At 43.5% G+C, this 14063-nt stretch overlaps 1 protein-coding gene across 5 annotated transcripts in view; it reads left to right on the top strand.

Moving 5' to 3' along the window:
• Nucleotides 1-14063, top strand: part of LOC139765620 (WD repeat and SOCS box-containing protein 1-like) — a 193098-nt gene that overhangs the window by 62843 nt on the left and 116192 nt on the right. For 4 of the 5 annotated variants that reach the window (XM_071693289.1, XM_071693287.1, XM_071693288.1 and 1 more), the window contains one exon: nt 10195-10215. The exons of the other annotated variant lie outside the window; for it this stretch is intronic. In XM_071693289.1, the coding sequence (XP_071549390.1) occupies nt 10195-10215 (21 nt within the window). The remainder of the gene's footprint in view (nt 1-10194; nt 10216-14063) is intronic. 5 annotated transcript variants of the gene reach the window in all.

Genomic DNA, 14063 nt, shown 5'->3' with positions numbered 1-14063 from the left:
GGAACACGCACACCCCTGCCGCAAACCTACATTCCTGAGACAACACTTTCCCTCTTCCTATATATATAAATAATATAATTAATTATATTATATATATATATAAGAATAATGCATATGACGCGCACCTTATAGATACAACCCCAACAGCCGGATAACCGACCCCTGTGCATGCCTGCTCTGCACAGGTCCCGTTGTCGGCTGTGCAGGTGTAGATAATAATATATTTATATTATATTAATAATATAATATATATAATTATATATATATTAATAAAATATAATAATATTTATATAATAATATATATATATATATTTATATATATATATATTAATATATATATTATATTTATTATGTGTAATATATATAATATATTATTATTATAATATTATATAAATATTTTTTTTTTTTTTTTTTTTTATACTTTGTCGCGTCCCGCGTTTGCGAGGGCAAGGAACAGACGAAAGAAAGGCCAACTTCTCTTCCTCCACACACTTTACATAACTCCGTCCACCAGCATCTCGCAGTTACTCCATGAATCACCCCACGCTTACATCTGAACAACACTGACATCACTCCAACCCTCTCATCGCCCAATTACAGACTCTAATCACTTGCCCTCTTTCACCGACTCTGCATTTCAGCCCCGATCAACAATCTTTTCCTCCATAACAATTTAAACCTACCAAGGAGCATCCCTCTTCCCTCGTTCCCTCCTACATTCCTGAACAAATCCATCTTTCAATCTTTCCTACATTCTGTCACAACCATTGACCTCTACATCCTCTAACCACTTTTATACACTCTTCTACCAACTTGCATCCCACCAACACCATTTTCTAAACTTCCACAACATCTCTACAACTCTATCCATAGCCTCCCGATCCATAAATGCTACATCAAATCCATTTGCTTTCAGTATTCTCATCATACATTTTCAAGGCAAATCCCGATCCCCCACCTATACCACTTCTGCCACCACTGCAGTCTTCCAATCTAAACCTTCACATCCTTCACCATTCAACTACCTCCATTAATTTACCCAATTACCAATAACTTTATACATATTAATGTTCTGTGTATATATGTTGTATATGTATATGTATATATATATTACACCTGGGGATAAGGGAAAAGAATACTTCCACGTATTCCGCGTGTCGTAGAAGGCGACTAAAAGGGAGGAGCGGGGGGCTGGAAATCTCCCCTCTCACTTTTTTTTTTAAATTTTCCAAAAGAGGTGAACAGAGAAGGGGCCAGGTGAGGCTATTCCCTCAAGGGACCCAGTCCTCTGTTCTAACGCTACCTCGCTAATGCGGGAAATGGCGAATAGTTGAAAGAAAATAAAAAGAATTTATATAATTATATATATATTATCATAATATATAATATTTATATATATTTATATATATTATTGTGGTTTCAGAAGGGGTTAGAGGATTGTGGATCAGGTGTTTGCTTTGAAGATTGTATGTGAGAAATACTTAGGAAAGCAAATGGATTTGTATGTAGCATTTATCGATCTGGAGAAGGCATATGATAGAGTTGACAGAGATGCTCTGTGGAAGGTATTAAGAATATCTGGTGTGGGAGGCAAGTTGTTAGAAGCAGGGAAAAGTTTTTATCGAGGATGTAAGGCATGTGTACGTGTAGGAAGAGAGGAAAGTGATTGGTTCTCACTGAATGTAGGTTTGCGGCAGGGGCGCATGATGTCTCCATGGTTGTTGAATTTGATTATGGATGGGGTTGTTAGGGAGGTGAATGCAAGAGTTTTGGAGAGAGGGGCAAGTATGCAGTCTGTTGTGGATGAGAGAGCTTAGGAAGTGAGTCAGTTGTTGTTCGCTGATGATACAGCACTGGTGGCTGATTCGGGTGAGAAACTGCAGAAGCTGGTGACTGAGATCAGTAAAGTGTGTGAAAGAAGAAAGCTGATAGTAAATGTGAATAAGAGCAAGGTTATTAGGTACAGTAGGGTGGAGGACAGGTCAGTTGGGAGGTAAGTTTAGATGGAGAAAAACTGGAGGAAGTGAAGTGTTTTAGATATCTGGGAGTGGATTTGGCAGCGGATGGAACCACGGAAGCAGAAGTGAATCATAGGGTGGGGGAGGGGGCAAAGTTCTGGGAGCGTTGAAAAATGTATGGAAGTCAAGAACGTTATCTTGGAAAGCAAAAATGGGTATGTTTGAAGGAATAGTGGTTCCAACAATGTTATATGGTTGCGAGGCGTGGGCTATAGATAGAGTGGTGCGGAGGAGGGTGGATATGCTGGAAATGAGATGTTTGAGAACAATATGTGGTGTGAGGTGGTTTGATCGAGTAATGAAAGGGTAAGAGAGATGTGTGGTAAGAAGAAGAGTGTGGTTAAGAAAGCAGAAGGTGTTTTGAAATGGTTTAGTCACATGGAGATAATGAGTGAGGAAAGATTAATCAAGAGGATATATGTGTCAGAGGTGGAGGGAACAAGGAGAAGTAGGAGACCAAATTGGAGGTGGAAAGATGGAGTGAAAAAGATTTTGAGTGATCGGGGCCTGAACATGCAGGAGGGTTAAAGGCAAGCAAGGAATAGAGTGAATTGGAACAATGTGGTATACTGGGGCTGACGTGCTGTCAGTGGATTGAACCAGGGCATGTGAAGCGTCTAGGGTAAACCATGGAAAGTTGTGTGGGGCCTGATGTGGAAAGGGAGCTGTGGTTTCGGTGCATTATACATGACAGCTAGAGACTGAGTGTGAACGAATGTGGCCTTTGTTTTTCATAGTGCTACCTCGCGCACATGTGGGGGAGGGGGTTGTCATTTCATGTGTGGCGGGGTGGCGATGGGAATGAATAAGGGCAGACAGTATGAATTATGTACATGTGTATATATGTATATGTCTGTGTGTGTATATATATGTATATGTTGAGATGCAAAGGTATTTATATGTGTGTGTGTGGATGTGTATGTGTATACATGTGTATGTGGGTGGGTTGGGCCATTCTTTCATCTGTTTTCGTTGCGCTACCTCGCTAACGCGGGAGGCAGCAACAAAGTATAATAAACTAAAAACTCTTTATTTGTCCCTCAACCTTACTGTACCTAATAACCTTGCTCTTATTCACATTTACTCTCAGCTTTCTTTCTTCTTTCACACACTTTACCGACCTCAGTCACCAGCTTCTGCAGATTCTCACCCAAATCAGCCACCAGCACTGTATCATCTGCAAACAACAAGTGATTCACTTCCCAAGCTCTCTTATCCATAACAGACTGCATACTTTCCCCTCTCTCCAAAACTCTTGCATTCACCTCCCTAACAACCCCATCCATAAACAAATTAAACAACCATGGAGACATCACGCACCCCAGCTGCAAACCTACATTCACTGAGAACCAGTCACTTTCCTCTCTTCCTACTCGTACACATGCCTTACATCCTCGATAAAAACTTTTCATTGCTTCTGACAACTTGCCTCCCACACCATATATTCTTAATACCTTTCACAGAGCATCTCTATCAACTCTATCATATGCCTTCTCTAGATTCATAAATGCTGCATACACATCCATTTGTTTTTCTAAGTATTTCTCACATACATTCTTGAAAGCAAACACCTGATCCACACATCCTCTACCACTTCTGAAAACCACACACACACACACACACATATATGTATATATATACATGTTTGTGTGTGTGTGTGTGTGTGTGTGTGGGAGAGAGAGAGAGAGAGTTATTCCTATGAAGATAGTGGATGATTTTTGGATATGATGACGACTTTTTATTAAACCCATAAAGGTGACAGGTCAGGCCATCATATCCAAGCGTCATTCTTCATTATGCTCCAAGATGACACCATTATGCTCAAGATATAGTATGTTGCTAGAACACTGAGTTAATGATCATTTAGGGTAGGACTTAAATGTGATACCTCAAAATATCTAATTGTCACATGCAGTTTCATATGTTGATGTGTAATGGAACATTTGAGACTGTTCTGTATTTACTGTTACTGCTATTATAACATTAGATGCCGGAAATAACAACTGTGATTCTCTATAACTGTGACATTGTGATTTTGATGTTGAGAAACTGTGCTGGTAGGTTAGAAGTAATATTTGCAAGGTAATGATAATAATTAGTGTTAGTTAGTGTTGACTGGCAGGGTAATGATAAGTAGTGGTGGTCAGGTAGAAGCAGTGTTGGCAGGGTAATGATAAGTAGTGGTGGTCAGGTAGAAGCAGTGTTGGCAGGGTAATGATAAGTAGTGGTGGTCAGGTACAAGTAGTGTTGGCAGGGTAATGATAAGTAGTGGTGGTCAGGTACAAGTAGTGTTGGCAGGGTAATGATAAGTAGTGGTGGTCAGGTACAAGTAGTGTTGGCAGGGTAATGATAAGTAGTGGTGGTCAGGTACAAGTAGTGTTGGCAGGGTAATGATAAGTATGGTGGTCAGGTAGAAGCAGTGTTGGTAGGGTAGAAGTAGTGGTGGTAGGGTAGAAGCAGTTGCTGGTAGGGTAGAAGTAGTGCTGGTAGGGTAAAGCAGTGCTGGTAGGGTAGAAGTAGTGCTGGTAGGTAGAAGTAGTGCTGGTAGGGTAAAGCAGTGCTGGTAGGGTTGAAGCAGTGCTGGTAGGGTAGAAGCATTGCTGGTAGGGTAAAGCAATGCTGGTAGGGTTAGAAGCAGTGCTGATAGTGTAGAAGCAATGCTGGTTGGGTAGAAGCAGTGCTGTTAGGGTAGAAGCATGCTGTAGGTAGAAGCAGTGTGATAGTGTAGAAGCAATGCTGTAGGGTAGAAGCAGTGCCTGATAGTGTAGAAGCAATGCTGGTAGGGTAGAGCAGTGCTGGTAGGGTAGAAATAGTGATGGTAGGGTAGAAGCTAGTGCTGGTAGGGTAAGAAGCAGTGCTGGTAGGAGTAGAAGCAGTGCTGTAGGGTAAAGCAGTGCTGATAGTGTAGAAGCAGTGCTTGTAGGTAGAAGCATTGCTGGTAGGGTAGAAGTATGCTGGTAGGGTAGAAATAGTGATGGTAGGGTAGAAGCAATGCTGGTAGGGTAGAAATAGTGATGGTAGGGTAGAAGTATGCTGGTAGGGTAGAATTAGTACTGGTAGGGTAGAAGTATGCTGGTAGGGTAGAATTAGTGCTGGTAGGGTAAGAAGCAGTGCTGGTAGGAGTAGAAGCAGTGCTGGCTAGGGTAGAAGCATTGCTGGTAGGGTAGAAGCCAGTGCTGGTAGGGTAAGAAGCAGTGCTGATAGGGTAGAAGCAGTTGCTGGTAGGGTAGAATTAGTACTGGTAGGGTAGAAGCAGTGCTGATAGGGTAGAAGCAGTTGCTGGTAGGGTAGAAGCTAGTGCTGGTAGGGTAAGAAGCAGTGCTGGTAGGAGTAGAAGCAGTGCTGTAGGGTAAAGCAGTGCTGATAGTGTAGAAGCATGCTGGTAGGGTAAGAAGCAGTGCTGGTAGGGTATAAGCAGTGCTGGTAGGGTAAGAAGTAGTGCTGGTAGGGTATAAGCAGTGCTGGTAGGATAGAAGCAATGCTGGTAGGGTAAAGCAGTGCTGATAGTGTAGAAGCATGCTGGTAGGGTAAAGTAGTGCTGGTAGGGTAGAAGTATGCTGGTAGGGTAGAAGTATGCTGGTAGGGTAGAAGCAATGCTGGTAGGGTAAAGCAGTGCTGATAGTGTAGAAGCAATGCTGTAGGGTAGAAGCAGTGTTGATAGTGTAGAAGCATGCTGGTAGGGTAAGAAGCAGTGCTGGTTAGGGTAGAAGTAGTGTGGTAGGGTAGAAGCTGTGCTGGTAGGGTAGAAGTATGCTGGTAGGGTAGAAGTATGCTGGTAGGGTAGAAGTATGCTGGTAGGGTAGAAGCTAGTGCTGGTAGGGTAAGAAGTAGTGCTGGTAGGGTTAGAAGCAGTGCTGGCTAGGGTAGAAGCAGTGTTGATAGTGTAGAAGCATGCTGGTAGGGTAAGAAGCAGTGCTGGTAGGAGTAGAAGCAGTGCTGGCTAGGGTAGAAGCAGTGTGATAGTGTAGAAGCATGCTGGTAGGGTAAGAAGCAGTGCTGGTAGGATAGAAGCAATGCTGGTAGGGTAAGAAGCAGTGCTGGTAGGAGTAGAAGCAGTGCTGTAGGGTAAAGCAGTGCTGATAGTGTAGAAGCATGCTGGTAGGGTAAAGCAATGCTGGTAGGGTAGAAGCCAGTGCTGGTAGGGTAAGAAGTAGTGCTGGTAGGTATAAGCAGTGCTGGTAGGGTAAGAAGCAGTGCTGATAGTGTAGAAGCATGCTGGTAGGGTAAGAAGCAGTGCTGGTAGGAGTAGAAGCAGTGCTGTAGGGTAAAGCAGTGCTGATAGTGTAGAAGCATGCTGGTAGGGTAGAAGTATGCTGGTAGGGTAGAATTAGTGCTGGTAGGGTAAGAAGCAGTGCTGATAGTGTAGAAGCAGTGCTGGCTAGGGTAGAAGCAGTGTTGATAGTGTAGAAGCATGCTGGTAGGGTAGAAGCTAGTGCTGGTAGGGTAAAGCAGTGCTGGTAGGAGTAGAAGCAGTGCTGGCTAGGGTAGAAGCATTGCTGGTAGGGTAGAAGCATTGCTGGTAGGGTAGAAGTATGCTGGTAGGGTAGAAGTAGTGCTGTAGGGTAGAAGTAGTGCTGGTAGGTAGAAGCATGCTGTAGGGTAGAAGTATGCTGGTAGGGTAGAAGTATGCTGGTAGGGTAGAAGTATGCTGGTAGGGTAGAAGCAGTGTTGATAGTGTAGAAGCAATGCTGGTAGGGTAGAATTAGTACTGGTAGGGTAGAAGTATGCTGGTAGGGTAGAAGTATGCTGGTAGGGTAGAAGTATGCTGGTAGGGTAGATGCAGTGCTGGTAGGGTAAGAAGCAGTGCTGGTAGGAGTAGAAGCAGTGCTGTAGGGTAGAAGTATGCTGGTAGGGTAGAAGTATGCTGGTAGGGTAGAAGCAATGCTGGTAGGGTAAAGCAATGCTGGTAGGGTAAGAAGCAGTGCTGGTAGGGAAGAAGCAGTGCTGTAGGGTAGAAGTATGCTGGTAGGGTAGAAGTATGCTGGTAGGGTAGAATTAGTGCTGGTAGGGTATAAGCAGTGCTGGTAGGGTAAGAAGCAATGCTGGTAGGGTAAAGCAATGCTGGTAGGGTAAAGTAGTGCTGGTAGGTATAAGCAGTGCTGGTAGGATAGAAGCAGTGCTGGTAGGGTAAGAAGCAGTGCTGGTAGGAGTAGAAGCAGTGCTGTAGGGTAAAGCAGTGCTGATAGTGTAGAAGCAGTGCTGTAGGGTAAAGCAGTGCTGATAGTGTAGAAGCAATGCTGGTAGGTAGAAGTAGTGCTGGTAGGGTTAGAAGCAGTGCTGGCTAGGGTAGAAGCAGTTGCTGGTAGGGTAGAAGTAGTGCTGTAGGGTAGAAGCAATGCTGGTAGGTAGAAGCATGCTGTAGGGTAGAAGTATGCTGGTAGGGTAGAAGCTGTGCTGGTAGGGTAGAAGCAGTGCTGATAGTGTAGAAGCAATGCTGGTAGGGTAGAAGCAATGCTGGTAGGGTAGAAGCAGTGCTGGTAGGGTAGAAGTAGTGCTGGTAGGGTAGAAGCAGTGCTGGTAGGGTAGAAGCAGTGCTGATAGTGTAGAAGCAGTGCTGATAGTGTAGAAGCAGTGCTGGTAGGGTAGAAGCAGTGCTGGTAGGGTAGAAGCAGTGCTGGTAGGGTAGAAGTAGTGCTGGTAGGGTAGAAGCAGTGCTGGTAGGGTAGAAGCAGTGTTGATAGTGTAGAAGCAATGCTGGTAGGGTAGAAGCAGTGCTGGTAGGGTAGAAGCAGTGCTGGTAGGGTAGAAGTAGTGCTGGTAGGGTAGAAGCAGTGCTGATAGTGTAGAAGCAATGCTGGTAGGGTAGAAGCAGTGCTGGTAGGATAGAAGCAGTGCTGGTAGGGTTGAAGCAGTGCTGATAGTGTAGAAGCAATGCTGGTAGGGTAGAAGCAATGCTGGTAGGGTAGAAGCAGTGCTGGTAGGGTAGAAGCAGTGTTGGTAGGGTAGAAGTAGTGCTGGTAGGGTAGAAGCAATGCTGGTAGGGTAGAAGCAGTGCTGATAGTGTAGAAGCAGTGCTGGTAGGGTAGAAGCAGTGCTGGTAGGATAGAAGCAGTGCTGGTAGGGTAGAAGTAGTGCTGGTAGGGTAGAAGCAGTGCTGGTAGGGTAGAAGTAGTGCTGGTAGGGTAGAAGCAATGCTGGTAGGGTAAAAGCAGTGCTGGTAGGGTAGAAATAGTGATGGTAGGGTAGAAGCAGTGTTGGTAGGGTAGAATTAGTACTGGTAGGGTAGAAGTAGTGGTGGTAGGGTAGAAGCAGTGCTGGTAGGGTAGAAGCAGTGCTGGTAGGGTAGAAGCAGTGCTGGTAGGGTAGAAATAGTGATGGTAGGGTAGAAGCAATGCTGGTAGGGTAGAAGCAGTGCTGGTAGGGTAGAAGTAGTGCTGGTAGGGTAGAAGCAGTGCTGGTAGGGTAGAAGCAGTGCTGGTAGGGTAGAAGCAGTGCTGGTAGGGTAGAAGCAGTGCTGGTAGGGTAGAAATAGTGATGGTAGGGTAGAAGCAGTGTTGTTAGGGTAGAAGTAGTGGTGGTAGGGTAGAAGTAGTGGTGGTAGGGTAGAAGCAGTGCTGGTAGGGTAGAAGCAGTGCTGGTAGGGTAGAAGCAGTGCTGGTAGGGTAGAAGCAGTGCTGGTAGGGTAGAAGTAGTGCTGGTAGGGTAGAAGCAGTGCTGGTAGGGTAGAAGTAGTGCTGGTAGGGTAGAAGCAGTGCTGATAGTGTAGAAGCAGTGCTGGTAGGGTAGAAGCAGTGCTGGTAGGGTAGAAGCAGTGCTGGTAGGATAGAAGCAATGCTGGTAGGGTAGAAGTAGTGCTGGTAGGGTAGAAGCAGTGTTGATAGTGTAGAAGCAATGCTGGTTGGGTAGAAGCAGTGCTGGTAGGGTAGAAGCAGTGCTGGTAGGGTAGAAGTAGTGCTGCTAGGGTAGAAGCATTGCTGGTAGGGTAGAAGTAGTGCTGGTAGGGTAGAAGCAGTGCTGGTAGGGTAGAAGCAGTGCTGATAGTGTAGAAGCAGTGCTGGTAGGGTAGAAGCAGTGCTGGTAGGGTAGAAGCAATGCTGGTAGGGTAGAAGCAGTGCTGGTAGGGTAGAAGTAGTGTTGGTAGGGTAGAAGCAGTGCTGGTAGGGTAGAAGCAGTGCTGATAGTGTAGAAGCAATGCTGGTAGGGTAGAAGCAGTGCTGGTAGGGTAGAAGCAGTGCTGGTAGGGTAGAAGCAGTGCTGGTAGGGTAGAAGTAGTGCTGGTAGGGTAGAAGCAATGCTCGTCGGGTAGAAGCAGTGCTGATAGTGTAGAAGCAGTGCTTGTAGGGTAGAAGCAGTGCCGGTAGGGCACACATAGTGCTGGTAGCGTAGAAGCAGTGGTGTTAGGGTAGAAGCAGTGGTGGTTGGGTAGAAGCAGTGCTGATAGGGTAGAAGCAGTGCTTGTAGTGTAGAAGCAGCGCTGGTAGGGTAGAAGCAGTGCTTGTAGGGTAGAAGCAGGGCCGGTAGGGCACATGTAGTGCTGGTAGCGTAGAAGCAGTGGTGGTAGGGTAGAAGCAGTGGTGGTTGGGTAGAAGCAGTGCTGATAGTGTAGAAGCAGTGCTGGTAGGGTAGAAGCAGTGCTGGTAGGGTAGAAGCAGTGCTGATAGTGTAGAAGCAATGCTGGTAGTGTAGAAGCAGTGCTGGTAGGGTAGAAGCAATGCTGGTAGGGTAGAAGCAGTGCTGGTAGGGTAGAAGCAGTGCTGGTAGGGTAGAAGCAATGCTGGTAGGGTAGAAGTAGTGCTGGTAGGGTAGAAGCAATGCTGGTAGGGTAGAAGCAGTGCTGGTAGGGTAGAAGCAGTGCTGGTAGGGTAGAAGCAATGCTGGTAGGGTAGAAGCAGTGCTGGTAGGGTAGAAGCAGTGCTGGTTGGGTAAAGGCAGTTCTGGTAGGGTAGATGCAGTGTTAGTAGGGTAGAAGCATGGTCGGTATGGTAATGATAAGCAGTGCTAACAGGGTATGAGCATTGCTGGTATGGAATTTATAAGCAATTGTGGTAAGATAATAGGCATTGCTAATGGGATAGAAGCTCTGCTATGATGGTAATGATAAGAAGTGCTGGTTTTAAAACAGAAGTTGTATCTTAACCATCCTCTCCACACATACAGGTTACACCATTGTAATTTCAAAGCAAGATTTGGTTCCTCTTCAACTAACCTAACTTCTTTGTTGTTATTTTCGGTTTAGGTGGGGACAAAATGGTGCACAGTAAGTATACAGTGCTTAAACTGAATTATGGCACTCATATTGTGGTTTGGAAATTTTTTTGTATCCTCTGCTAATTGTTGCTTTTAATATTATTTTGCTTATTGTGTTTTATTTTATTTAATTTTCCCCTTACATTGCGCGATGATATTTTTGCTTGATTATATTATTAATATTTTTACAAAGTCATACACATTTTCTTTTGTGTGACACCTTTTGTTTAACTTTCAGCAAATTGTGTTTATGAGTGCACCAGAGTTTTTCATGTTTTCCATGGTATTTTTCCTATACTTTTTATCAGGGCTCGTACAGTTATGCAAAAGTCTGAATAAGGCACTTTTTTCATGATGTAAATTTTAGGACCAAAAAGTGAAACAAGCTCTTAAAAGTGCACTGTGCTCTGAATTTTTACTGCGAGTGAAAGAAGCTGTGAAAAATGGTTTTGAAATTTCTGATTTACTTAAATTTCAAACTTGGAGCATAAGGTATGGTTCATAAGAAATATTATTGTGAACTGGAATATCAAACTGTGCGTGGACAATTATTTACAACGTAAAATGCCTATACTCAGTATGTAAGTTTACACTAAAGCAAAAATGGATTTGTACATGTTCTCAAGGAGCCTGAATATGTTTGAAGAAGGTATAAACTTTGATCTTCCAGAGAATGCACAAACTCTGTTATATGAAATGTATTTCTAAGCAGTGTGGCTTTTCTTTGATATATAACATTTCACCACTGTTGTGAACTATATCATTGTTCTTTAGTATTTTTATTATGGATATGATTTTTCCTCTTATTTAGCATAATATGCCTGGTGTTGGTTGTTTGGTACCTGTACAGCTGTATGTGATTTATTCTGCAGCCTCGTTGCTTATCTTACCCTTTTTTGTTTGCTTGCTGTAATATTCTCTATTTACAACACCATAGTAAGGTGTTTGCATGTACCAATTGTGTTGCTCACATAACTCATGCATTAAGCCATAGATTTTTCCATAGATTTTTGTCAGTAGAATAATAGCACGATAAAAGCTCATACATATTATCAGTGAGTAGGCATATGAGTTATTTGAGAGCCTGTGTAACTGATCCAATGTGATAGATACACTGAAGATTGCTTTTAAGATAGAAGCTCATAAAGATTGCTGGATCTGCAAGTTATGGTTCCAGTGCTTGACCTAGGTCCAGTCAGTTCTAGGAGGTTGTTTGTTTTTTGTTATCTTTGATTACTCTAGGACTCCATCCTATGATTACTCTAGGACTCCATCCTATGAAAAAGTCCTAGTGTTACCCATGACCTCTCAAGAGGCTTCTGCAGCCCAGGACTGCACTACTCCCAATAGCAGGGATATGTGGACTCTTTTGGAGTGAGTTCTGTGATGAGACTGTATTGCCAGTGTTACGAGCTTGTCAGAAGTGACTTAATGCAGGCAGAGTCCGGTAACACCAAATGTATGTCTGTTAGGAAAATGTGAGTGAGATAAGATGATGGTGTGAGCGTATCTTTGAAGGATGACATGGTAAGTGGTTTTATATGATGAAGAACAGAAGTTTGTTCTTCCATGCTTTGTAGAAGGTTGTTAAGTATTACCAGAAATATAGTGTTATGCATTTCATTATAGATTTTTCTATACGTATAATGTTTATGTCAGTATGAAAGACTTAAGAAATAAAAGATGTAGCATTCTTTTAACTCTTTAAGTCCAATGGTATGACCCTTAGCTATAATGGCCTCGTCTTTGAACGGAGCCTTAAGTATCAGGTCAAAGATTAGGTCATTATACCCAAGGGTTATATCATCATGCAAAATGCTTGAACTCTTGCTTAAGAGGGTGAGGATGTATGGATCAAGTGTTTGCTTTGAAAAATGTATGTAAGAAATACTTAGAAAAACAGATGGATTTGTATGTAGCATTTATGGATCTGGAGAAGGCATATGATATGGTTAATCGAGATGCTTTGTGGATGGTCTTAAGAGTATTTGGTGTGGTAGATATGTTGCTAGAAGCAGTGAAAAGTTTTTACCAAGGATGTAAGGCATGTGTACGAGTAGGAAGAGAGGAAAGTGATTGGTTCCTAGTGAAGGTAGGTCTGTAGCAAGGTTGTGTGATGTCCCCATGGTTGTTTAATTTGTTTATGGATGGGAGGTTAGGGAGGTAAATGCAAGAGTTTCGGAGAGAGGAGCAAGTATGCAGTTTGCTGGGGATGAGAGGGCTTGGGAAGGGAGTCACTTGTTGTTTGCTGATGATACAGCTCTAGTGGCTGATTTGTGTGAGAAACTGCTGAAGTTGATGACAGAGTTTGGAAAAGTGTGAGAAGGGAGAAAGTTGAGAGTAAATGTGAATAAGAGCAAGGATATTAGGTTCAGTAGGGTTGAGGGACAAGTTAAGTTGGAGGTAAGTTTGATTGGAGAAAAACTGGAGGAAGTGAAGTGTTTTAGATATCTGGGAGTTGATTTAGCAGCAGATGGAACCATGGAAGTGGAAGTGAGTCAGAGGGTGAAGGTTCTGGGAGCAATGAAGAATGTTTGGAAGGAGAGAACGTTATCTCAGAGAGCAAAAATGAGTGCTTTTATTTTATTGCGAGGCATGGGCTATAGATGGCGATGTATGAAGGAGGGTGGATGTGTTGGCAGTGAAATGTTTGAGGACAATATGTGGTGTGAGGTGGTTTGATTGAGTAAATAATGAATGTGTAAGAGAGAATTGTGGAAATAAAAAATGTGTTTTTGAGAGAGCAGAAGAGGGTGTGTTGAAATGATTTGAACATTTGGAGAGAATGAGTGAGGAAAGATTGACAAAGAGGATATGTATGTGTCAAGAGGTGGAGGGAACAAGGAGAAGTAGGAGGTCAAATTGGAGGTGGAAGGATGGAGTGAAAAAGATTTTGAGTGATCGGGGCCTGAACATACAGGAGGGTGAGAGGCATGCAAGGAATAGAGTTAATTGGAACGATATGGTATACTGGAGTTGATGCGCTGCCAATGGACTGAACCAGGGCATGTGAAATTTCTTGGGGTGAACTGTGGAAAGGTCTGTGAAGCCTGGATGTGGTTATGGAGCTGTGATTTCAATGCATTACACATGACAGCTAGAAATTAAGTGTGAACAAATGAGGTCTTCTTTTGTCTGATTTCTTGGCGCTACGTCACTGAAGCAGGGGGTAGCGGTGCTGTTTTGTGCGGGGTGGGGTAGCACTGGGAATGGATGAAGGCAAGCAAGTATGAATGTGTACATTTGTACGAGTAGGAAGAGAGGAGAGTATCTGGTTCCTAGTGAAGGTTGGTCTGCAGGAGGGATGTGTGATGTCACCATAGTTACTTGATTTGTTTATGGATGGGGTGATTAGGGAGGTAAATGCAAAGGTTTTGGAGAGATGGGTAAGTATGCAGTCTGTTGGGGATGAGAGGGCTTGGAAAGTGAGCCATTTGTTGTTCACCAGTGATACAACACTGTTGGCTGATTCGAGTAAGAAACTGCAGAAGTTGGTGACTGAGTTTGGAAAAGTGTGTAAGAGGAGAAAGTTGAGAGTAAATGTGAATGAATGCAAGATGATTAGGTTCAGCAAAACTTAGGAACAAGTTAGTTGGGATGTAATTTTGAATGTAGAAAAATTGGAAGAAGTGAATTGTTTTAGATATCTGGGAGTGGACTTGGCAGTGAATAGAACCAGAGAAGTGGAAGTGAGTAATAGGTGGGGAGAGGGAGCAAAAGTTCTGGGAGCGATGAAGAATGTATGGAAAGGGAGAACATTATCTAATAGAGCAAAAATGGGAATATAATGTTAGGGCTAGGGCTAAGGCTGCTGATGGGGTTAATACTAGGACCAGGGCTCTTGGTGTGGTTGATACT

This window comes from Panulirus ornatus, chromosome 55 (assembly GCF_036320965.1).
Source record: "Panulirus ornatus isolate Po-2019 chromosome 55, ASM3632096v1, whole genome shotgun sequence".
NCBI classification, from domain to species: Eukaryota; Metazoa; Arthropoda; class Malacostraca; order Decapoda; family Palinuridae; genus Panulirus; species Panulirus ornatus.
This window is presented reverse-complemented; position numbering and strand designations above follow the sequence as displayed.